The following is a 26,987-nucleotide window of genomic DNA, read 5'->3' as shown; positions in this document are numbered from 1 at the left end:
CATGTTTTTGATATGTATTTATTCTACCATCTAATGTTCATCATTTTTGGCAACGAGGACCCAAAGTATCATTGCGTCTTCTTTTGCTAGAAGTAAAAACAGAAAATTATAAAGTTGAAATAGATGATTTCAGTAAAAATTGTGAATACACTGTCTAGCTTTTGCCAGTATTACTGAATTACAAGAAAACTAGTTAACTAGAATAACAATAATTTAAGGAAAATGTAGTTTTTGATTTTTTTATTAGACATGTGCATGGTGGAAAATTTCATTTTCCTTTTGGATGTATTTGTTAGGTAGGAATTTCAATTATTCGTATTCGTTGTGTCAGTCCAGTACATTTTTAGGATTCATTTCATATGTGCGTTAATCCGGGTGGATTTGAAAAGTTTCAATAAGTCTTTATTCTATTTTTAGATGTATCCAGATGCATTGTGAATAATAGCTGGTTGTCAAGGAGAGGGTGGCAGCAGCATCCTTAACAACCATGACTCATCTGCTGTCAGCGGGATTCCCCACTTGTTTTGCTCATATTCTGCTGTCAGCGGATTGACTGTCATGGTTGTTAAGTATGCTGCGGCTGCCTGCTCCCTAACAACCAGCTATTATTCACAATAACTTTGAATATTATCTAACAAATTAAAAAATGTGCCGTCATCTGAATTAAACTAATACATTTGTTTTTTTTAGTTATAAAGTTTTTGAGATTCTTTGCCATTGTCCATTAGGAATTTTGGATATATCTGAATTTCCGAAAATGAATTTTTCATCTGACAAAAGAATCAAAACAAAACGAATTGCACATGTCTATTTTTATATTGATGTTAAATATAAACCTGTCATGATTTAACCACTTGCCAGCCGCACTATAGCCAAATGACGGCTACAGAGCCGTTGTCCAGTTCTGGGAGGGTGTCCCAGTGCCCATCATTGCTTCATATCAGTCCAGCATCATCAGTGCCTCTTCATCAATGCCCACCAGTGCCGCCTCATCAGTGTCACCTCATCAGTGCAGTCAGTGCCCATCAGTGCTGCCTATCCGTGCCACCTCATAAGTGCCCATCAGTGCTGCCTATCAGTGCCCATCAGTGCTGCATATCAGTGCAGTCTCATCAACATACATCAGTGAAGGAGAAAAAATACCTGTTTGCAAAATTTTATAATAGAAACAAAGAAAAACTTTTTTTCACATTTTTTGCTCTTTTTTTGTTTACAGTGTGAAAAATAAAACACCCAGTGGCAATTTAATAACACCAGAAGAAATCTCTATGTGTGTGAAAAAAAATGATTAAAAATTTCATATGGTTACAATGTTGCATGACCACACAATCGTCATTCAAAGTGTGAGAGAGAGCTGAAAGCTGAAAATTGGCCTGGGCATAAAGGGGGTAAAAGTACCTGGTGGGCAAGTGGTTAATAAAGGGTTTTGTCATTGCTGCCTTTTTTTTTTTTTTTGCTAGTTACAGGGTTGTTTTGCCAATCCAACAGCTTTACTGTGTAGAAATTAATTGACCCAAAACAAGTAAGCAGACAGCGAAGTTATAAGTCTTGATCTCTCCAGTTCTCTGTCAGAGATCAACTTAATCACAATTCTTCCAGTTTAACCAGAATAATTAAATTGGCACAGGCAATCGCTTAAACAATAGGTCACAATGGAATAATCATGATCCTGTATTGCTCTCTATGTTCTACTCTGATGTAGGGTAAACATAACAACTGAAACAAGGGACCATTAGGCTTACACAGAAAACAAGTCAGAAGACTTGTCAGTCTTCTAAAAATCCTCCTTCCCCTTACCATCTATCTGCTAATTTCGAGAACCCCCCCCCCCCCCCCCGTTTTTTCCTATATGTAAAACAAAAATACAGAATTGCTTTTGGATTGGTATTGGTATCCTTGTCCCCTATCTATATTTCCAAAAAGCTATTATGTTTTAGTTCAACTTCATTTTTTTAAATTTCAAAACCAGAGCCCACCATAGGCAGTTCAAATCTTGGCTGGTTCAGCAGGGACCATCCGAGATTCGAACCATGTATGAGCAGGCTGATTGATCAACTTGGATACAACCAGCCTGTTGGATTTTACATGTGATTAGTGCCAGCAGCTATTAAATCCAACTTAATGTTTACTATTTGTATACTATTATGTTTTAGAAAAAACTATGAATACATGATGTAGGAAAATCACAGAGCATCAATTATCTAGAGAAATAAAACACAACCTTCTTCCTGTCAGAGGGCTCTTTCTCTCATTAAAATAGCAAACATAACCACAGAAGAAGGGATTGGTCACTCCTTTGATTCATTGACTTGAGTGTGCTTATTCCAGCTTTAGATATTGATTTCTGTAGACAGGCTTTGTTTGCAACAAAGTGGATAAAGAATATATGTGAAAAAGTGCCTACAGCTACAGTTAACTCTTAATGTTCAAACACAATATTTTGTATATTCGTGACTAAAAGAAGTATGAAAAATCACAATATTTATGTAGCTTTACAGGTTTACGTAATCATAATTGTTCATATGGACTTACGTTTTGCATAGGATCCTTGTACTTAGACTGATAGACACAGTCACTGTCACAAACACCTTCACAGCACTTCAGTGACCAAGGACAGTCAAAGTTATCTTGGCATGGATTTCCTTTTGATAAAAACAAATGATAAAAATTTACGTTCCTGTGGTCTCTCGGTGTAATTAGCGAAGATTAGAGTCAATGTATGATTCCATCCTATTTATTTGGTATAATAAGCACATGTATTTCATTTACTGAATCCAAAATGTTATTTTGGACTTTAGATACCAAGGCTTAACAATGGCTGATATTACAGCTGACTATATGCTCTGATAATTTCTCCAGTCTTAGAGTAGTTTTCAAATACAACTACTATACAACTACTGAATTGTAAAATTCAATGTACATTTAGAGGTCTGTTTATAATTTTTTTGACCCAAGATTTACATTTTTTAAATGTTATTCAATTAGAAAAATATGTGAAACCTAGGTGAAAGCTGAGTAAATCATGTGCAAAAAAGAAATAAATAGGCCTCATGAAGTATATCTATATCAAAACCTTTTTATTGTTATGTGGGGAAGGATTAGAATTTCTGTCAGGTTTTTTTGTAGCTGGAGGATCAGTTGGAGAGATTCCTTCACTTCCTGTCTAAGAAAAAGGTTGTCCCCATGACAGAAAGTGAAGGGAAATCTCTGATAGTAATGTAGACAGAAGTAAAAATTATCTTTTTAAGTTAAGTATGGGACACTGGAACCTCTATCTGCTTTTTATTGTTGTCTGTTTCCATGTTGGGCATGTTCCTTCACTTCCTGCCAAAAAAAAGGTTTTCCCCAGAGAAAGTGATGAACTCTTTAATGGAGCTCCAGATATCAGTAAACCTTACAGAGGTTCTTACCTTTCCCCATTCTATACAACAAAAAAAGTTATGGATATTGATATACTGCTGATGTTATTAATGGAATACTGGGACACCACTGCAATCAGCAGCATGTTAAATCAACAGCACTGACTTTCTGGCAGACTTCATTGGCCAACTGACAAGGCCAAAATTCTGAGGCATTGAGGTACTTTTTAAACTTAACATGCTTTTAATATAACAATATTGAAAGAGCCATTTATTGCAGAGACACCAGAAGTCTTAAGCTGCCTAAAGAAATTAGATGAGCAATTAGGCTCAGTGAGGCTCATGTTGTCCCACCAGTGACAGTAATAAATCAGGCAAAAATAAACCTCAATCTGAACCTGAATATATATATATATATATATATATATATATTTTTTTTTTATTATTATTTTTTTTATTCCCTATGCATTATTGGTCACCTCGTCAACGAGTCCATTAACCCCCCTCTTTTTTCCCTCTTTTTCCTGAGCACTCATTTAATATATTTAACCACTTAAGCTCAGGAAGATTTTACCCTCTTCATGACAGGCCGTGTTTTGCTATATGGCACTGCGCTAATTTAACTGATAATTGTGTGGTCATGCAACGCTGTACGCAAATGAAATTTATATAATTATTTTCCCACAAATAGATCTTTCTTTTGGTGGTATTTGATCACCACTGGGTTTTTTTATTTTTTATTACATAAATGATAAATACCGTACATTTTGAAAAAAACAATATTTTTTACTTTCTGCTATAAAACATATTTAATTTAAAAAAATCTAATTTATAAATATCAACTTTATAAATTTAGGCCAAAATGTATTCTGCTACAAATTTTAGGTTAAAAAAATCCCAATAAGTGTGTATTAACTGGTTTGCGCAAAAGTTATAATGTCTAAAAACTATGGGATATATACTAGATATGTTCCCATAGCTGTAGCCACCGCCTGCCGCCCCCCCTCCCTCTGACAGATAGTATGGGATGACGTTTCCCCGTACTATCTGTCAAATTTGAAAGAAGCATGGCCGTGTGGGGTTCCACCCACACGACCACGGCATTTATTCTGTGAACGAATGAACTTCAATTCCCAGTAGCCTTAGCAGCTGTGGGTTTGTAGTTTTCAATCAACATCATGGTGCTGTGGTAGTTCATTAAAGCTTCTTGTCAGAATACCTGCTTGCTCGTACATTCCATACAGCAAGCAGATATTCTGACAGGTCTGCAGAAGATCTGCATGGCATCAGCGATCTACTGATCACTGGTGCAATGCTTTCCAGGCTCCTGTAGACAAAAATAACTTACTTGCAAAAAAATTTGCATTTATTATTTTTGTCTAAAAGGTGAACTTATGCTTTAAATTAGCAAATTTTAATTAACATTTTTATAACGATGCATACCAGGAGCCATATCCATGTCAATTTTATTTTTTGTTCTTATCGGCTCTATTATTTATTAAGTTTTGTCTTTTATTTATTTTTTGTAAATCTTTATGCTGAAAATTTCAATCAAAATATATTGTATAAAAATAAGCACATTCATGGTAAATATAAATTTCAACTTGAGCTATAGAGTTTTGTTAACAGCAGGCTTTTTTAGGACAAAAAAGCAAAGAAAAGCTTCTTTGGCTGGCTTGATATATAGAACAACATAATATTAATATTCAATATTCTGTAACTATGCGATTAAAACGTATAGAAGAAAATCATTACATCTGTGTAATGTGAGTGTGAGAGACAGAAAAAGCTTAATAAATAGTTACAAATCTACACAGATTAACTCACTGAAAATTGGTGGGACACAGGTAGTTCCACAATTTGTTCTACAGCACTTGAAGCTTCCTTCACACTGGGAGTCAGAATCACAAGTGCTCATTGTACAATTGTCCTTATCATCACACATCTCACTGCATTGAGTGTGTTCTTCACCGCTTTCTGAAACGATTGGACAGTCACCTGGTTTTCTTAATCCTCCAGCACCTAAAGACAAACATTATATATTTAGGTTGGTTTAAAGATAACTTTACCTTTCGTAACATGTTACATGTTACACCTATATTCAGGTGTAACATGTAACGTCCAGACTGGCCCCCAATCCCCATTTTGACAGCTAGCGGGGTATCTTCTCCACCCCTAGCTAGCTGTCAATTTTTTGTAAAAAAGTCATGTGAATGAGAGACTACAAGTCCTGGACAGCATTAGCGGCTGTCAGCTTGTAGTCCTCAATGAACTACCATGGCGCTGTGAAGCACTGTGGTTGTGGATTAATTCTTCCGGTCAGAATATCTGCTTGCTCATACATCCCGTACGGCAAGCAGATATTCTGACAGGTCTGCAGGAGACCTGCATGGCATCAGAGATCTACTGATCGCTGGGGCAACGCTTTTCAGGCTCCTGCAGACAAAAATAATAAATGCACATTTTTTTACCTGCAAACTTATCCTTTAAGTATACTAGGAGAATCCAGGATTCAAAATGATTTTCATACGGAGAGAGCCTATACAGAAAAAAATGTCTTACCCTCTTAGTGACTGAGGTTAAAACAAATGTTAATGAACACAATAGTGCAACTTTGACATGTGTTAGTAAAACTGTACATATCATCATTTGTAAAACTGTACATATCATTGCAACTACTTTTGTGTATCCAGGTGGAAACCTTATTTTTCCAGGACAAGTTTGTCTTTCTTTTGGTGGTAAATTGTAAGGGATACCTCCTGATTTTTTATTATCAAAGGAAAACTGGCCCAAATTAGTAAAAACATCTTTTTTTTTTATTTAGTATTTTTTGCTATTACCATAATTTACCACCAAACAACAACCCAAAATATATTCTCTTGCTCCTGTCAATCGCAGTGAAACCACATATGTGTGTTATTTGTTGTTCGTACCCGTACTAGGGCTGAAAAACAATGGTGCACACTTTGCTCTATTTTTTAGCCTACCTGAACCACACTGACACTGATACTAAATCAAAACTTTTTTTTTTTTAAATCCTCCCCAAAATATACCACACCTAACCTTTGACCCCAAACTTTGACTTTAACTTTTGCCCCTAACCTTGACCTTTGGCCATTCTCTTGACTCTCAACACTAACTCTGTCACTGACCTAGATCAAACCTTGATCTAGTTATTTTTTTCTTTCTGTTTTTTTTTTTTACACACTTCTGTTTGTTTACATCTTCCTCTCCTGTAAGGAGAGAAAAATGCAATGTATCTCTTGCTTCGTTCAGGAAGTAAATGGGCGGCCTGCACAGTGACTGATCACTGTGAAAGGCAATCAGAGGATATCAGAGAGATCAGGTGACCTGGACTCGGGACCCCCAGGTCACAAATGTTAATGAGACCCGGGCTCTCGGTGAGTGCACTCCCAGCACAAAGAGAGGTATATATGTGGACCTGTGGATAAAGGCCCACTTCCATGAGGCTGCGTATATGTGTAAGGTCAGCGGGAAGGGTTTAAAGTAATAGAAAAATGTGGCCACCAGAGTAGGCAGGACAGCCTACATAACAACTCTCTGTCTCATCATAAATAAAGATGTGGGCTATAACCAAACATAAGGCAAAACAAAAAACAGCCGTAAGAACAGACTGTGTATTAAATAAACCCAAGCAGAGTAGTAAATACTGTATATAATTTTAAAATAGGTACAAAACTTTATTTTAAACTTTAGTCAGAAAGGGGAAACCTTGCAAGGTGAACAGACATACAAAACACAACAGTCAATAAAATATGCAGTCCGGACTGCAAAGTCCACAGGCAATGAATGGCATTAATTAAAGAAGCTTTGACCAACACAGGTGCTTAAATGAATACCAATAATGAAGGGCATAAGCATAGCTAGAAGGAATATAATGGAAGCAAAAACATGCTGTTGGTATAATGTACGTAAATAGGACAGTAAACTCTCACTACCCTGGGTACTAAATTACAATGTCCTTCTAATAAATGACCACATATATTGGAGTAGATCAAATCAGAGTAAATTGCAGTTGCCCCAAGATGATAGATGAGTAAAAGTGTGGGTAGTTCCGACACTTCCAAAACAATCGGATATAGCTGTAAGATGTATAACATATATGAATGGCAATCCGAGTTCTAGATGCAGTCCGGTAAATCTAGGGGTTAAAGTTAACCTGTGCCCAGAACTTAATCAGAACAAGCAGTAAAAGAGCTTTAAAATACCCCTCTCCTGAGGAAGCATCTCTGTGAAACACGTAGAAATAGAGGTCCCTCAACAGTCTACAATTGCACTTTCTATGCTATGTAACCAAATGGACTGATATGCATATCCAGTGGGCTGTAGCAATATAGCCCCTCCTAGAAACAGTGTATAGTAATTTATTTGATTGCTGTAGATGGGGCTCAACACATAAGGGATTTTGTACAGAGATGTTTGCCAGTGATGTGCATTGTTTCTAAAAACATTTTTTGTGATCTATATGGATCTTTAACTGCTTCCCGCCAAGCCTATAGACAAATGATGGCGGGTCGGGACATTCACCACTCTGAGTGGGTGTCTTATGACCACTGGACACAGCCGATGACCTATCACTGTACTGGGCCACTGCAAGTACCATGTGATCGCTGTGACCAATCATAGCAGATCACATGACAATTGTACACAATGGATGGCTTCCATTCATGCCATTCATTGTGTACTCTTGTGCTACTTGCTGTGATTGGGCACAGTGATCACATGGTACAGATAGGGCCAATCATGGACCATCTGTTCCATGTGATTAGCTATGGTCAATCGCAACTAATCGCAACAACACACATTGATTTAATTGATTCATTCAGTAAAAAATGGTTGTTTATAATAGGGATATTCACTGTTATAAGGGATTATAATGTTTAACGAAAACTCCTGATCACCTCCCCAGAGTAGTACAATGCTGTATCTACCTAATGGCATGTGCTGAAGTAAAACACTTGTGATATATTAATAATGAGTACTAAACTCATGGGTACAGCTTTACAGTTATATGGGAATATATGGTTAAATATGGTGTCTTCATGTTGTTATAAATAGAAAATGTCTTTTGTAATAATAAAAATCTTGTTTTGATTTTTTTTAAAATGTGCGTATTGTCATAGAGTTTGTTCACTGGCACTGAGAAGGCCTTTTTCCTCAAACAATATTTTTCTGCATTACAATTTATGGATTGCTTCACTTTGCACATCAGCATTGCCTTTTAAACTGACTAAGGCTACATAAATGACAAATATTTACATAGGTACCTTTTAAAAGCATTCTAAAATACAAGGAGCCACATACCTACAGTATGTGTCAGTACAAAGATCTGGCCCATGTAGATATCTGCATTTTCATATGTCATACAATTACTATCAGTGACCATGCTTTAGGGTCCTACCATAAGAATTCTTTACTTTAAGGGTGCCTTTTTCACCACCTTTGTGTAAAGGGATCCTGCTGGTGTGTATATGAACCCCTTCTACCCCTGTGTAAGTTGACTCCCTCCCTCTTACTTAGCCTATTGGAGTGGCTTTGTCAGTCCCTAAACGAGTTGACAGCTTTAAGAAGAACTTCAGGACTGAGGCAAAAGCATTAGGTGTTTAGGTCAATGGAATTTTCTGAGGCTGATAATTAACTCTGGTTGGTTACAGGGAGTAAAAGTTTACAGGCAGTAAAAGGAGAGCAGGGAGTGGAAGTGACTCAGCACATCAACCCAAAGTATGAGAATCTCTTTATAATGGCTATCAAAGAACATGTAAAGCACATTGTGAAATGTACTGTTCCCAGAACCAAGGATCTTGCATACCTGCCCCGTTCCTGTTATTCTACTTTCAAAGTTCAGAATGCCCTCAAGCAGGGGCGGACTGACCATTTGGAAACTCGGGCACTGCCCGAGGGCCCGGGGTCAGTAGGGGGCCCCATGAGATGCCCCTGGTACCTTTTTCATAGGCTTTTTTGAGTTTGGGCAAGGACACAGGGGCCCCATGATCCCATATTGCCCGGGGGCCCCATGAGTTGTCAGTCCGCCCCTGCCCTCCAGCATACAGAATTACCACCTGTTCCTCTGCAGTGCATTGCTCAGTGAGCAGGTTGACATTCCTATCTCTTTAGGTTAAAGTACACCACCTATTGCCTAAAATGAGCCACTCAGTGTAATGCACTCAGTAAGTAATTGGTCCCCTCAAGCAGTGTACAGAACACTCACCTTCCTTTCTCAGTGTGCAGGACCTCCTGAGATAAATTTCAGTGAAGGGGATTTATTTGATCTCATTTTAGAAATACCATTCAGAGAGATTCTGGTAAGCCTTCAATAACCTACAGCATCGAAAAATATATTGCACCAAGCCACAGAGAAAGCATAAAAACAATGCCATAGAAATATTTATGCACTCAGGGTTAGTAACAGGTGTACTTTAGATTCTTTGTCCCATAACATATAAAGTATTTATCTACTAATATGATAGATAAGAAAACATCATCTTAGTTCACTAGAGTACACTCCAAACCTATTCTATTTTCAGTGAAGGTCATTCCGTGGGGTACTTCCCAATTGTATCCTAAATGATATTACGTCCTCTGTATCTCAGCACTAAAAATGTTCTTTTTTCAGACAATGGTATTTCTGTAATTTTACTAATATTTTCTTTACTGCTGTTTGTATCCTGTTAGTGCTCCAGTTTTAGATACTGGGTGAGTGATCTCATGAATGTAAAGCAATAAATTGACCTACCTATTTGTGAACCATCCGGATCTTGTGGAAGAGCCACAGCAAAAGCTCCCCACATCACCAGCAAAAGTACTTTCAGGAATCGACCCATTTCAGAAATGCGTTTTGCAAATGAGATGATGAAAAAATAGCTCAAGTCTCCTAGTTACTCTGTTTAAATGGATGTCCCAATGTCCCTAGAATATTAGGTATATACATTTATAAAAAAAAAAAGGGTGTATTTATGTTATCTCACAACATGAATGCGTAACTGGATGAGAGCTTTTCATTGACATCCCCAGGCTAAATGATCCCAAATAATAGTTCTCCTTCCTGCTATTTGCTGCTGAGCGTCACTGTTAGAAAGACAAACAAAGAAATACATCATACATTACTGAGCAGATACATAAGAAAGAAGCATTTTCACCACAAAAGAATAGGATCAAGTTAAATGCATTGTGATGTGTTCAAATATTCTGTTACACAAGTCAGGAGGATAAGGGCGTTTGATAAAACGTTACCGCATAAAACAGCACCAGCAGTAAAATATAGCAATATTCGATTTCAGCACAGACAGGTAATATGTTCTCAAATAAACTTGGAAATTTAGTGATTTACTTTCTTTGCTTTTCCTGTTTAAATTAATTTTCTGTTAATATATTTTGTAATTGATTTATTATTTATTTATCTATTATAATTATATCCCCCCAGAGTTTGATGAATCCACTCTAAAGATATGAGTTAAATAGCAATAAAGTCTATAGGAGGTAAATTTTGATGCACAACTGTGACTCCTCAAAAGTGTAGGCAGGTGTAGTGTGGCCTCCCTGCAAGGGTGGCACTGTACAGCAGCAACTGTGCAGAGGAAGCGGAGAACAAGGGGGAAACCCATGTTCCTCTGAGGCCTCTGTAGGTGTCATCAGGGGAGCAGCTGTCCAATTAGACTCTGCTGCCCTTACTGACCCCCGCAGCCATCTTTAGTGTGGGCACGCTAAATAAATAGCACTGTCCCCCATTGGTTGGCGTGCATTTTGCAAGTGGTTAGGTCAGGGACAGAACCACTGCTGGCTAGTGACAGATCATTTAGCTTAGGGACGGGTTTATGTGGAGAAGGGACAGACTAGGGACCTACATTGTGCTCTGGATAGTACCTTCCTTGATTCAGGTACCCACTGGGGTCTGCCTTCCAACCACCAACTCTATCGGATGCTGTCAGGTGTCTACCTGGTATACAGATATCTGTTGTACAGTTCATTATAAGTGCTCCAGCCTTGTGTTGTCACGTGTGCAGCCTCTGTTATACTTCTGCAATACTTTCACATTAAAATAGTTTGCCACACTCCTTGTCTCCATCTTAGTTCTCTTCCATTGGGTGGGCATTGAGGGCCGAGCCTCACTTTTTTCTTCTACTATTAGCTTAGCATACAGAGAGCAGTCTGACATCAATTTAATAAAAATTATTTTTCAATTAGTTTTAGCAATGACACGTGTTTTAGCCCTCATGCACACTGGACGTTTTGATACCGCTGGTAATGTTAGCTGTGTAAACGCACGTTAAAAATGTGTTTTCCAGCTTTTTTAGCATTTTTGCATTAGCGTTTAGCGGGGTTTTGACGCGATTAGCTGTGTTTTTCCGCGTTTTTGGTTTTTACCATTTTTTTACCCAAAAAAGTCCAAAAATGCTGGTTTGAGGCATTTTACTGCGTTTTGCTGAGTTTTTCTGTGTTAGAGCGTTTTTACAGCTTAAAAACTCCTCTAGAAACCCACTAGTCCATTTTTTTTTTCCTGCCACAAAACGTTGATTACAGTCTATGTGTGCACGGACACATAAGATAACATGCTGGGGAGCTTACTGGCTGTAGAAAAAAAGTCAAAGCCAAAAACAGCATCTGTAAAAACGTCAAGTGTGCATGAGGACTTAGGAAGCAGTACAAGGTCTGCTTGGACCAGCAGAAGCAGCAGCTACATAAATGCAGAGCGTGAATGCATAGAAAGGTGTTGTCCTCAAAAATTGGAGCTAAACCCTTGGCTATTGGTGGGTAAAAATTAGCCTAACATTTATTTTTACTATGGATATAGGGGGTCCAGAAGATGTAGGTGATAGTCAGGTGGTTTTGGTACACACTGTTTTTGCACTTAACATTTTCTGTTTCAAGAGATGGAGAAGCATACCAAGAAAATATATTCGATGAAATGGGATTGTTGTACTTTGATTACTCCAAACCTAAAAAGACCATATCAACACAAAATAAGAACCAATACGGTCATAAAAAAAAGTTAAACTTTAAAATAACCCCCCACCCCTGTCCAGAACAAAAGCCCAAAAGCCCACTGTTTGCTTGTGTAGATTTGAAAAAAGCCTTGGAGTAAAAAAAACTGCTTTGTTACATCCAGATTAGTAGCAAAATAAAAAAGTAGCAGACAGAATAAAATTAAAGAAAAAAGACCTCAAATAATAATAATTAAACAATACAAAGAAGGAAACAAAAGAGGCGAGTGCCTAGGACTTCGCAATCAAACTGTTGCTGACACAGATATCAGCCCTAATTAGGACATTTGGGTTAAGGGAAGACCTGTAAACATTGGGGTTGGCGGATGCAGGCACACAAGCAAATTCACCAAATTAAAACACAGCTTTCCAACTGATATAATATTTTCCAATGTACAGTGATCTTTCACAAATCTCCCTACAGTAACTCATACACATCCACATTATGGCTGCTATCTGTCCACCCTTTTATAATAAGGGTCTGAGTTGTCCAGTTTCCTCCCTCCCCCCTGCATTATTGTCTGCTGTACAAGGTTAAAGGGTGCACAGGGCAAAGGTTCAACAAAATAGATTCCTCTTTTAATTTCACAAATACTGTACTAGCTCTGGCAGTTGATGCATATCATTCCTTGATAACCTTTGGTGCTAAAATAAATGATGGTGCAAATTGTAGAAATTACTGGAAGCCAATCGTACTTCTAGGTAACTAAGTTAATGAGCATGATACCTAATTGGTTGTTGTGGTTAGGTTACTAAACCTTGCACAAATTTTTATATAAGCCCAGTAAAGTGCATTCCTCTAGTGATTTCACTAGCTAGAAGAATTCTGTATGCATTATGCATTGCTATCAAGGGTTAAAGCCCCACCTTTGAAGTCAGCTGCTCCAGCCTAATTGATCAGGTTATTAAATCAGGTTACCTAGGAAGCGTAGGTTGGCTGTTTGGGTCTCCTTCCAGTAACTATAGTAGAATGGGGCTAATCCTTTTATTTGTCAGTTTACTGATTGTGGTCTCAGTTGAACCTGCTGGTAAGTGATTATATATCATTTTTATTTATTTTTTTTCCTCCAACTTTTGGTTTGGTCCTTCAATCCACTCTAAGATTTGGTACATTATTTCCTTTTTTCTGCTTCTGATGGTTCTGCACACTTCTAGATCTTAATTATGTGGGATTCTTTATTGCTGAGCAGTTTCAGATGCATTTTTTGGTGCAGTTGTGCTTTTGGTCAAAATAAATGTAACCACTGTGCCTATCATGACAAGACATCCTTTGCTCAGGCTGGTGGTAATTCCTTTTTTGTGTGATAACCTTTTACACTTGGCTATTAGTATTTTTTTCAATTTTTTTTTTTTTTTTTTTTTTTTTGTGTTCTGCAGCCATAGACTCTCATATCCCTAAATTTTACCAGCATCTAACTGTTGCAATAAAAAAAACTTCTCAATTTGTATTGGGCATGAATTGAAAGGTGAATAATTAGGGCAGAGGTCAGCAGAGAAAGATGTGGCTTTTTGAATGTAGCACATTGAAGGGGTTTTACTAAGGCTGGTTCACCCAGCATCTTGTGCATGGTAGCCAATCGGCTTCTAACCTTCAGCCTGTTCAGGTAAGCTTTAGCAATAAGCTGGAAGCTGATTGGTTTCTTTGGAGAAGTGCATGAGATTGAGTGAACCAGTTTTGGTAAATAAACCCCTGAGTTTATTCCTTTACACCATAAAACAAAAATGGTGCTGACTTCAACCCAGTGCTATGCCAGTCTCTAATCTGCTCAGGGAGCTAATATACCTTGGCTGAAACAAACCAATGCACCTTTTAAGAATAACCTTTTGCACTGCCAGAGTTGCATTCAAAGGCCAACTGCATTTGGTTTTTGGCTTGTGGTGTGGTTTTGTGTGCGGTGTGTTTTTGTTTTGTTTTTTTTTGTTTTTTTTTGTTTCCCCCCCCCCCTCTAGTTAATGCATGTGTATTGAGACATGACATTTAACGTGGGCTGCTAATTCCTTTAAAAAAGTGCATGCTCTACTTTTTTTTTTTTTTTAACACATGCAGCTTTATTTGCTACTATAGTCAGAACACTGTATGGCACGCTATCTAAAGATTGTGGGGTTTTTGTTTTTGTTTTTTTTTCTAAGCAGACCATACAAAACAGATGTCACTTATACTTTAACTACAGTATTTGGTAGTTTCTTTGCATGGTGTTTACTTCTTTTTTTTTTTACTTTCAAACCTTTTATTTTTTAATACAGATGTAAACAAGAGAGACCTTCTTGTAGCCATCACAGATGTTGGAAAGGCCGCTATGAAGTTGATGGATTATGAGACCCAAAAATTGTTTTATGTAGTTCAAAACAGAATCTCGTATATGCTGAGAAGTACTGAACTGAACCCTGCACAGCTCTCTTTGGCTATCAGGCTGGTTAATTTGATATCTAAAAGGATGGCAGAAGGAAAAATCACGCTGCATCATATAAACCATTTCATACACTTTGCACTGTCCAGCAAGCTAAAAATATTTTTAGCCACCTGGGACACAGCACTCCTGAAGCTGCATAAGGTATGTTCATGTTCTATGGATAGTGAGTGTATAAAAAGCTTGATATTAGAAAATAGAGTGTGCTGCTGATCTCAGGTGGTTTATCCACTTAGTGTTATGGCTGCCCTGTCGCACCACAAGATCAGCAAGGTTCCATCTGGTTGAAATTTGCCATTTAGGGTTCATTCACACTATAACATGCATAGTGCTACAATAGCTCCAGCTCATTTGTTTTCAAAGTGGTTCAACATGTCGAAAATCACACCTGCACTTTTCTTGATGCTTTGTGTTGCAATATGCTATAGAGTAAGGGTGTAACTGTTTTTTGGGGGGAGACGGGTTCCCCCCCTCAGATGTGTCATTAACCAGTTCCTCACCACCCTATAGCAGAAATACTGCTACAGAATGGTGTGTGTGTGTACATGTATATACGCGGGCTCTACCTGCACTGCCATTCATGGCCTTGGCTGTCGATCAGTGCCCCAGCCGATGATTGCCAAGTATCTGACTGCCGAGAGACCTGTATGTAAACAGATCTCTCCCCTGTCAGCTCCTGCACACTGCTTTGTATGGCTCTGCATAGCAGAGCCGTACAAAGTAGTGCGCTTACAGTGAAGCATACAGTTAACCCTTTCATGCCCAGTGCCATTAGTACAGTCTGTGCTTTTTTTTATTAGCACTGATCACTGTATTGGTGTCACTGGGGATGTCAGTGACACCAGGCCAGTTCTTCCCAGTGTCAGAATGCCTTCCACAGTCCCGCTAGAAGTCACTGATTGCTGCCATTACTAGTGTTTTAAAAAAAAAAAAAAAAAAAAATTCCAATCTTTATACCACCATTTTGTAAACGCTATAAATTTCACATAAACCAATTAATTTACATGTATTGTGTTTTTTAGCAAAGACCTGTAGCAAAATACATTTGGCCTAAATTTATGATTATATATTTTTGTACTGGACATGTTTAATAGCAGTCAAAAATATAGGTTTTTCTCAATTCATTTTTGGGGTTTTTGTGTAAAAAAAAAAAAAAAAAATAAAAAATGCGGAGGCGATCAAATGCCACCGAAAAGCTCTATTCATGGGGGGGGGGGGGAGAAGGATGTGAATTTTATCTGGGTGCAGCATTGCTTGACCACACTTTGTCAGTTAAACTAATGCAGTGCCATATCACAATAATTGGCCTGGTCAGGAAGGGGGGTAAATCCTCAGGAGGGCAAGTTAAGAATTACCATGCACATTTTACTGTGTAAATAAACCCCCAGTATTTTCTTCAACTTTCCTGAAATTCTGGACTCTTGGATTCTCAAGCATTGTACAGTGCTGCTACCATTACAGCAATATTCTGGGTATGCGGTGTACACTTCTGCCTGCTTAGGCCAACTATCTTGTTACCATTGCTCTAAATACTGTATATTCAGTTGATTAGTCTCACAGCAACTGAGAGCCTCAGCAATGAGGACAGATTGTACTGCTAATAAGGGTGCTAGTCTTGAAACTTAGATTGTTATTAATGCCCTGGCAAACCTACAATCCAAAGCCACAGCCTACATTAGCTATGCATGCTCACTGTTGATAAAAAGCATTTTAACACGGTGGGGCTGATTAATGTAAAATAAGTTGCTCATGACAACTTATTGGCTTTCCCTTACTTGCTTAGAAAAAAAATAATGGACTCTTGTCCCTCCTAGACAACTACAATAATATTTCAAACAAATTAAGCTAAATGACTGAGTATAAATTTAACTGCAGTTTATAATATTTCCACAAGATGGCAACAAAAGCTAATTTTTTTTGTAACTTTTCACCCATATACCTTCCTTCCCCTATACCTTTAAGGTTAAAATGTGGAATGTTTTGTTAATTATGAAGAGCCAAATTTAATAATTGGCCTTTCTCTCCTTAAATGCTGCTTCTGTTCAATGTTTCTGAAGTTTTGAGGTTTTTGTTTGTCCTCCCCCCCCCCCCCCCCCCCTTTGAAGTGTGTGTGTATATGATGATCTGTCACGTACACTATTGTGACTGTTTTGCTAAAGGGCTCCATTTTTTTCCTGTGGCAATGTTTTGATGCCCCTGATGTATTGACTGAGGGTCCCTGTGCAAAGTAGTCTATGTAAAATAGTATGCGTCTTACCGCATCTGGTTTTACCTTTTTCAGAAAAAAGTACTTAGGATGTATGTGTTGGTGCATTGCCTTGTATTTTGAAGTAACATGCTTTTTATGTTGGCTTGGTTTTTGTGTGTTCATAAAGTCCTTTTGTGGGGGAAATATTGTGAGCTGTAATTCACCTGAAAATGCTGATCAGTTACTGTTCCTCTGGCTAAATCTTCTACTTTACATTTTTAAGATGTGTTTTGGGCTTTGAAAATGTAAGTATAATTCAAGCCTCAACCAAACTAGTGTTAAATGCCCCACCCCCCAGCTGTTGGGCAGTTGCAGAGGAGAGATCACCAACCAATGGCTGGGACATAGGAGCCTATGAGTGACCTCGCCACTCCCAGACATTCCCATCAGTTGTCAAGCACCCTGTAACCATCACTGGTTGACAAAATGAAGATTGTAACCAGAGTAGGCTGAGAATAAATAAGTATGCACAGGTTAGTCAGGTGGGATGCCCTCCAGGTTGGCTAAATAGGCCTATGCCTCAGGGGCATAGGCCCCTGAGGCATAGTAGCAGCCGGAAGATGTCAAGCAGGTGGTTAGGTCACCTTAGGACAGGCTGGGAGGCTTTAACAGGTCAGAGCCCTCCCACCGTTCAAGAAACCAGAGAGCTTTCTGGTACAGGAAGGGGGAGGAGGCCCAGGTCTGCATGTTTCAGGGACCTTTGTCATGGGCATGGTGATCAGGGCAACCCTCAAATATGACAGCCTGGGGAGAGAGGGTAGTCAGGTGGAACATGGACTGAGAAGCTGGGGAGGAGGCCCCAGGGAGGGAAGGCTACCTACAGGCTGGTTGCTGAACAGGAAGATCTCCATTGCCTAAAGTCTCCTAGGGAGGACATCCTAAACAGCAGGGAAGGAGCCAGCACAGCAAAAGGCACAAAAGCAGCTACCAACCCACCACACTGACACAAATGTGGGTACTCCTAAACCCCCTGGACCAGGCAAGGAGAGGGTAGAAAGGTGCAAGACCCAACAAATTCTCATACAGGACCACTTAATTTGTAAGCTTTTGGGTCCCCTTGCCCAAGGATACCCTCAGTGCAGCAGGGAGAAGGAGAAATCATCCAGGGTCTGAGGTACACTAAAGGGGTGTTGGAACTCAGACTGTTCCTAATCCACTGTTTTGTGCATAGCTGCTAAGTTGTTAGTTCTGCAGTTCCTCAGTCATCCCATATACCCCTAGACCCCATCCAAGTTCTTAACCCCTAATAACAAAGCTCAAGGGCTGATTTACTGACTCTGGAAATACAAGTGTAGAAAATGTGTTGCCTGGCTGTGCAGAGTATAGGGAGACCCAATTCAAATCCAGAGGACTTAAGGAGGTAGTGTTACACATAGGTGTTAGGAGGGGGAGGGGAGAATAAGACTAGTGTAGGTTGAAGCTGGCATTCTACTGTAAGGTTAAAGATTTAAAGTGGAAGAAAAGCCTAAGTGTAGAATTAAAGTTCTGTCCAAGGGCAGACTGACCATTTGAAAACTCGAACACTGCATGAGAGGGCCCCATGTAGGTGGCCCCATGAGATGCCCCTGGTACACTTTTTTTCTTTTTCTTTTTTTTTTTTTTTTTTTTTTTTTTTTCCCCCATAGGCTTTTTTGTTTGGGCAAGGACACGGGCCCCATGATCCCCTATTGCCTGAGGGCCCCGTGAGTTGTCAGTCCACCCCTGGTTCTGTCAAACACCCCCCAAACTAACCTGTATTTTAAAAAAAAGTGCTTGCCTTTTTTTAATCTGTGCCTGCAGCTCCAGCTCCTCTGTCAGTGAGCTGCTGGAGGGGTGGGAGCGCTCACAAGGGTGGGTAGTGGCAGCCAATGGGTGATGTTGCAGCAAAAAATTCACAAGCCTAAATACTGCATCAGCCTCGTGTGGATGTTTAGTAAAGGATTATTTTGGGTTTCAGATAATGTGGAAAGTTAGATAACTTGTAATCTTTTTGTTTTTCAGGTAACAACTTAACTGCAATATCTGGAATTATGAGCATTGATTATCTGGATTACAACTGATTAATTTTCATGATTACCAGCTGACCCATTGGGAGATGAAGTGATGAGTTTTTTCTTTTTTGCTTTTTTGATGACTTTCTTACTGCAACATCTGTAAAAGCTGTGACATGGTGTAAACCACAGATCAGCTCCCTGCAGGCTAGAAAATGTAAATTGTTGGTTATGGAACTTTTTCTAGCATAACAAATTACCATTTTGGTTGCATTTTATACTATTCTCAATTTGTTAACTTTTTTGATTAAAAACATTGTTTTTAATAAATTCTATATTTTAAATGGTCTTGTGTTAAGGTGTTCTTGCAGTTTGGGCAGATAACTAGAAAACAAGTTTGCCATTTGAAAATGACAGGATTGCATTCAAATGACTTTTGCAGAGCTCCATTGTTTTGTGACATTTTGACTTAAGCCAGATATGACAATGGAGGGTCATGGGTGACTTTTTTTTTTTTTTCAAAATGCACTTACCTGTCTAATATCCACAGTAAATACCTTATCAATGTTGCCAGTAAAATCTGGCTCTAGATGTGGGGTCTTGTAGTTTGAATAGCATGTACTAGTCTCAAAGATATGTGAATGATCTACAAAATTGTTCAATTAAAACATATGAAACCTCAATACCCCCCATCGCCACCTCCCACCCTGATCAACTGTGTGCCGCTAGTGTGATCAGTGATGTTCAAGTATAAGGTTGTTGGGCTTGTACTTCTAAGGCAGGGGTGGATGGCAAGCAGTTCAGCCAATCACACTTTCTTTGGAGAATGTATATTGATGCATAAAGATTTTTATGCCTGGCTGCCATTGCTTCAACAAATTTGTCAGAGGTTTGCCATTGTCTGTGGTCAACCATACAGTAAGGTGCAGACATTAGTATGTGCAGGTAGTGGAATACCACACAGTTGCACAAACACTAAAATTCAGCATTTAAGTATATGTGAACCCTTAACTTGCCAAACTGCCTTTCAGTTCTATTTTACACTGAACGGGTTAAGTGTGTGTATATAATTTTCTCACCTGCATAAAAGGCTTAAAGTGGTGGGAGTGGAAAAACAGCAGTACACTGCTCTTCCCAGTGAATGGCTGTGAAAAGGGGGGGGGGGAGGGTGGCATGGTTTCCCAAGTCTGATTATTGGTGGACAGGCAGGCTGTTCTCCAGCACAGCCAAAAAACTGACTACACTGAGACAGATGTGTGCTCATGTCTAGATTGGTTACTTTGTGTGAAATACCTAACAGGCCCACTTCTCTCCCATTTCAAAGGAAGTAGATATAGATCAGGTCACTTTTTTAATACAAACCTGTGGTATAACTGGCACATATCAGGAATATGAAATGCTGGGGCAAAACATTCTTTTAAAGGTTAAGTTCACCTTTTTGGCGCATGTTCCACCTAAACTTGGGGTATAACATGCTTCAGGCCTGCTCCATACCCCTAATCACCTCCTCCCTGCATCATTCATCACAGGAATGTGTGAAAACTGCAACTCCCATATTCCGCAGCCAGTCTTGATGTTTGAAAGGGCAATGGGTGTATTGCTAAGCACACTTGGTTCATTCACACTTCCTCCAGCTTGAAAGCTGACACCCCAGACAGAGGTATTGGCTGAAAGCTGGCAAGAGCCTAAAAGTGCCCCCATGATCTGAGTGAATGTATGCATTTTTAGCAGCAAAAGGTAAGCTTAAGAGGACCACAGGTGGAAGGAGAGAATTGCATTTTTTTTTTTTGGGTTTCCCCCCCTGTCCATACAGTCAGCCAGCAGACCACTGCTTCCAAACAGCAAGCAATAGTCCTTCTCTACAGCATGCTGTAGGGTGTCAGTTTTTTTCTAACTCAGAGTGCATGCTTAATGACAGTTTGCAAGCATTTTGGCTTGTACCTGGAATGTCTTTACCTTTCAACCAAAATTTCAGTTGGGCTTCAACCTTTCATGGAGGGTAATACAGGTTTCACCTGTTGCTGCTACTTATATTGTGTGGCACCCGATAGACTAAGGCAAAGCAGCTCTGATGCACATGTGTTGCAAAATGACGCAATGCACTGCTATGCACAGTATCTGAGAAAATGGTGCATGTCTGTTCTGTTGGCAGCCCTTTTTAAATGAATGGGCTTCCTAAACACACATTAACCCAAGACTTGCATATGTAAATGGATTTTCACCAAGTTATTAGATTCAGACTCTTAACAAATTCAAGTGTTATCTCTACCATACTTCTTCTCCCAGTCTTTCAGGACAGCACCTGGAGACCTCTGCTTCTCCCCACCTGAGGAAACTCCTCCACCCAAAATAAGTATGGCTTCCCCACTCTGACCTCAGTTATTATTTCCTCCTGTGGGGAGATGCTGTCTTAGAAACTCTTCCAAGGGTGGTCAGAGGACTGGGCTGTGTCTGGACGATGGGGTGGGGGGGCCTTGGACCGGGTGCAGCCCAGTTGGGGTGCCCACCTTTTTCTGCAGATGGAGGGACTGACCCCCCCTTGGCACGGGGGGGAGGAGGAGCCCTTACTTGCATCTGTCTCTGCCCTCACTGGGGGAGGTCTGGGGTTCTGGGCACCCACAGTTCAGTGTCTAGAGGGACCGAGGGAGAGGTACTGCTGCCCCACATTGTACAGGCAATGGAGGCTGGGCTGGATAACTGTGGATGTCACTTCTGGCAGAGGGATGGGACTTCCAGCTGGGATGTGGCTTCTGGCTGCATCTCTTGAAGTGTTGGCTGGAGTTCAGGGGTGTCAAGGGCTGCATCCTGTAGAGCCGGGAAACTCAGGACCTTGGGGCAGACTACAACATGGAGCAGAGGCACTGTGACCAGGGGACTCTGGCACTAGCCAGTCTCAGATGGCTCAGAGGAGCCTTTGTCTCTGTTTGGCCCCTAGCTCCAGGGGGTGTCCCCAGCCCTCCTGGTGTTCATAGAGACTAGTGCAGGGGGTGGGAGGGGTCCCAGCTAGAGTCTTCCAACCCCTGCCCGGGGAGGGGGGGGGTTGATTGGACAGTCCCTTCATGGTTAATGGAAGTCCAGTCTGTTTGCTATGTTATAGGGAGAAGCCCAAGCCTCACCATGGGGATAAAAAAAGTGCCCCTCAGGGACTCCTGGACAAGTGCTGTGTGAGTCCTGCATTGAGAGCCTGATCAGGAAAGCCAGTTAGGAAACTGATGGCTACTTTTTTTTTTTTTTGTCGTCTCTAGTCAAATGTATCTCTGCCTCAGATACAGCCCACACTCCAACCAACACCCCCCCAAAACAGATTTCCCTGGTGACCAGTAGGAAGGTGAGGGGTCCTAGAGCCAAGTTGATGGAGGAAGACCCTGCCCTGGACTTAGATTCACAGGCAGACTTGTATGGGGAGGGTCCCTCGAGTGAGTCCAGAGGTGCCTCTAGATAAAAGTTGTCCCTGGAAGAGGTTGATGACTTTCTAGAAGCCATTTATGCTACCTTGGAGATTAAGGAAGATAAGAAGCCCCTCATGTTGCATGGTCAAATGTATCAGGGTATGGAGGAACTAAAGCATAGTCTTCCCTATCCACGAAGTGCAAGAGTTTCTTTGCTGAAACACAGGTTTTCAATTGAGGATTCATCTATGGTATGGAACAAAAGACCAAGCTTTTTCTCAGGTAGCCAGGGAGATGGATATGGTCTTTTAGGACATATGGGGGGGGGGGTCTTGTCTGACACCATGGATAGAGTGGATTTCTTTAAGTCCTGGGACTCCACACTATCTAATTTAAAAGCCTGCCATGGCCTCAACAGTGGTAACTTGGAACATAGAATATTGGCTCACACAGCTGTAGGCCTATATTGTGGCAGGATCGCCAAAGGACAGAATTTTATCCTCCTTCCAGACCTTGCTATGGGGGTGGGCTATTTTGTGAATGCCTCTGAGGAGCCAGTAAGGATGATGGTGAGATCAGTGGCAAGGTTACCCCCCCCCCCCCACATATCCTCCTAAGCAGCTCCAAATGTCACAATGACGATGTTCTCCTTGATTGGGGGTCTTCCTCCCACAGTGGGAAGCAGTGTCTTCCAGTCTTTACCCTGGGTATAGTGAGAAGGCGGTATTGCCTGGATTTTTGGAGACCGCCGCCACAGAGGTTGTTAGTGATTAAACGCTCAAGATGTGCAGAGAAGGCTGCAGCCCAACTCTCTTCTTTGCAGGAGTTGGAAGAGCAGATAGTCGTTATCAGGGTCCCCTCCACAGAGATTGGCAGCGGTTTCTATTCCTACATCTTTGTGGTCTGCAAGTCCTCAAGGAAGTAAAGGTTCATTTTGGACATCAAGCTCTTAAATGAAACCATCAAATACAAGAGATTCTGTATGGAGTTGATTTTTCTGTCAGGTCTCTTCTTTCCCCCCAAACTGCTTTCTGGCCTTAATAGACCTAATGGACGCTTACCTACATGTCCCAATTGCAGAGACCTTTCAGAAATTCAGGTTGCCGGTACGAATCCCCAGGAAAATACTGCACCTGCAGTTCTGAGCCTTGCCCTTTTGGGCTTTCCTCCTCATCTAGCATCTTCACAAAGATCATGGCTGAGGCCCTGGTGTCTCTTCACTTAAAAGGAGTCTCACTGGTGGCTTACCTAGATGATCTGCTATTGTTTGCAGACTTAGAGGAACAGCTGTCGGGGGACATAACCCTGGTGATGACACACCTGGAGAATTTAGGCTGGCTAACAAACTTATCCAAGTCGAATCTGGTCCTGGTCCAAAGGATGGTGTACCTAGGCTACAAGCTGGATGCCACCCTTCAGAAAACCTTTCTACTCCAGGAGAAGATCCTAAAGTTAGACAGTGGAACCAGGCAGCTGCTAGGAAACCAGGCCATGTCAGTGTTGAGCCTGCTAACCTCATCCATCCTGGCGGTACAGTGGGCAGGTTTCTGCGGCCCCTCCAGCTGTTCATTCTGGGATTGCTGGCAGGAGTCTTTGGATTCCTTGATACAGATACCCCACCCCCCAGGACCTGGTGGAGGAGGTCAGCCAATTTGGTCCAAGGGCTGGTATGGGCATTTCCCATCTCCAGGGAAGTTGCAATGGACGCAAGCGCCAGGGGTTGGGAAGCACCTAGAGGGCTCCGTGGTGCAGGGTTCTTGGCTTCCAGAAGAGAGAAACAGATCTTTGAACTGGAAAGAACTCAAAGCGGTATTGCAGGCCCTTGTGTCCTGGGAGCAGCTACGAGGCCAGCACGTGCAGATTCTCTCAGACAACTCCTCTGTCGTGGCTTATGTCAACAGACAGGGAGAGACATGAAGCAAGACCTTGTGGTCCCTGGCCTCGGAGTTGCTTAGCTGGGCCGAGACCAACCTAGCCACCTTATCCATCATCCACCTGAAGGGGGATCTAAACCAGGTGGCAGACTTTCTCAGCAGGAGGCAGCTGAGGGAATCAGAATGGGTCCTCAGTTTGGATATCTACCAAGCCATCATAAGGGAGTGGGGGTCCCCATCTGTAGACCTTTTTGATTCGGGTCAAAATGCCAAAGTTCTGGTTTTCTTCTCTGTAAACGGAGAAGAATGGGATGGGGCACTGGCAGTGGCTGCACTATCACAGCGGTGGGACTTTCCCCTATGTTACTCCTTCCCCCCCAACCCCCAGTCTCCTTATTACCAGCAGTTCTGAGGAAATTCATATCTGAGCAAACTTCTCTGATCCTGATAGCCCTACACTGGCACAGACGAGCTTGGTTTTTGACCCTGGCCATCTACCCTCCTTGGATATTGCTGTATCGGGAGGACTTGCTGTCTCAGGGCCCAGTCCTGTGTTCCCAGGTAGATAAATGGAACCTAGCGGCCTGGTTTCTGAAGAACAGCAAATGGTTTTCAGCTAGGGTAGTATCCACTCTCCTAGATAGTAGGAAAAAGGAGACCTGTTCTAACTATGTTAAGTTCTGGAAGCTTTTTAACAGATGGTGTGCATAGACTTCCCTGGAAACACATATCTTAGTTTCACTCCTTGAATTTTTGCAGGCGGGAGCTTACAAGGGGCTATCGGTGAGTATGCTGAAAGGCCAAGTGTCAGCTCTTAGCATTTTCCTGGAGTCCCCTTTAGTCAGGGAGGATCTGGTGGCTAGATTCCTTGACCAGAGACCTGTAAGAGGCCCTTTCCAAAATGGAACCAGATGACGGTACTTAATGTGATGACAGGTCCCCCATTTGAACCTCTGGATTCAAGTTCCCTCAAGATCCTGACCCTCAAGACAGTATTCCTGGTAGCGGTTACTACAGTGAGGAAAGTGAGTTGGAAGCCCTGTCAATCAGGTCCCCCTTCCTCCAGATTTTCACAGATAGGGTAATGTTTAGGACAGACCCGGTCTTCCTACCCAAGATATCCTCGAGATTTCATTGAGGCCAAGAAATTGCTTTACATTTTGTTCTAACCCCTCGTGTGACCAAGAAAGGAAATGTCACACGTTGGATTTTAGAAGATTAATGTTCTTTATTTGGATAGGACTAAAGGGATCAGGAAGTCAGATTCCCTTTTTGTATCGTTTTCAGGGGCAAGCAAGGGCGGTAAAGCCTCTAGGTGCACTTTAGCTAGGTGGCTAAGACTGGTAATTCAGCAGGCGTATCTGACCGAGGGTCTGAAAGTCCCGGAGGACATCGTAGCGCACTCCACCTGGGCCATGGTGGCCACGTACGCTGAGCTGGCTGGTGCAACCCCAGAACAGATCTGTAGGGCTGCTACCTGGTCCAATTACAACACCTTTTTTAAGCATTACAGACTTGACCTGGTCTCGGTAGAGGAGCAGGCCTTCGGACGCAAGGTTCTACAAGCGGTGGTCCCGCCCTAAGGGTGAGTACTTGCGTATCCTCTCAAGGTGCTGTCCTGAAAGATGGGGAGGTGAAAAAGCAAAGTTACACTTACAGTAATGCCTTTTCCAGGAGTCTTTCAGGACAGTGCCAGTTACCCAGCCTTTTGTAGCATTTTGTTATATGGTACGGTTCTTTTGGGGGGTTTTTTGTGTCTCGTATTGTGTGTTCCCCAGGTGACCAGAGGTGCTAAGTCGTGAACTGAGGTCGGAGTGGGCAGGTCGTATTTTTATTTTGGGTGGAGGTGTTTCCTAAGGTGGGGAGGAGCCGAGGTCTCTCAAGGTGCTGTCCTGAAAGACTCCTGGAAAAGGCGTTACAGTAAGTGTAACGCTTGCTTTTTTTTTTTTTTAACAATATATGCATTTGGTGATCTGTATAAAATATATATATTTAACTTGGTCAAAACAAAAGGGTTTTCAGTGTACATTAAAGATCAACACCAGGCAAATCACAGTTTTACCCACTGCAGGATTCAAAGTTCTGTCTAGCCAGTCCTGAGTTATATGCTGCTCTGAGTAAGGGTTGGTAACCTTGCTTTCTTCTATTGCAGTTAAAAAATAGTTTGATTACCTCCTTGCCTTCAGCTTGTGATTGGTCAATAAAGGAGGTAAAGAAGAACACTAATGCAATCCTCATTTTGCTGCTGTCTTCTTTTGTTAGGATGTTCATTGTCAACATGTGCATGCAGCAGGTCCTGATTGGATAAGAGACTTGCCACCTCCCTTTTCCACTCTGAGTGCCACTGTACTGGGGATTACAGCAGAAGGATAAAGATTCAGGCAAAACTATGCTTGTTGCATTTGATGATTTTTAATGAATACATAATACTTTGTATATAGTTCAAATGCCTGGAGATCAGCTCTAATTTAAAGACTGCTTCCTTTTCTGACATAAAATGAAGATTACACACCCTCCTCCACCCAAGTCTGATTAGCACTAATATATTTGCAAGAGTGAACTTAAATTTGCCTGATAAGTGTGAACAATAGGATGTGAGCTGTACAATCCCTCTGCAAAGGAGAGGGGGAAAACAATCCCTGCCAATTTTGTTCATTTGGTGGACAAAAAGTAAAGTAAATCTTGTAAAATGAATATGATTCAAAATACTTAGTTTTAAGGATTTTCACAAAAATGTTTT

General features: G+C 41.0%; 1 protein-coding gene across 1 annotated transcript; it reads right to left on the bottom strand.

Annotated features, from left to right (window-relative positions):
- Positions 1–2: 2 nt before the first annotated feature.
- Positions 3–10,296, bottom strand: LOC149457761 (uncharacterized). The gene is made up of 4 exons (XM_089683096.1): positions 10,114–10,296; positions 5,187–5,381; positions 2,533–2,642; positions 3–86 (listed from the first exon to the last, which is right to left on the bottom strand). The coding sequence occupies exons 1-4, from the start codon at positions 10,199–10,201 to the stop codon at positions 69–71; spliced, it is 411 nt and encodes a 136-aa protein (XP_089539222.1). The 5' UTR covers positions 10,202–10,296; the 3' UTR covers positions 3–68.
- Positions 10,297–26,987: the final 16,691 nt, after the last annotated feature.

The sequence above is a fragment of the Staurois parvus genome, unplaced genomic scaffold (genome assembly GCF_062004578.1).
Source record: "Staurois parvus isolate SC_StPar_1 unplaced genomic scaffold, SC_StPar_1.0 ptg000303l, whole genome shotgun sequence".
Classification (NCBI taxonomy): Eukaryota; Metazoa; Chordata; class Amphibia; order Anura; family Ranidae; genus Staurois; species Staurois parvus.
Note: the sequence above shows the minus strand (reverse complement) of the source record. Positions and strands in the feature narration are given on the sequence as shown.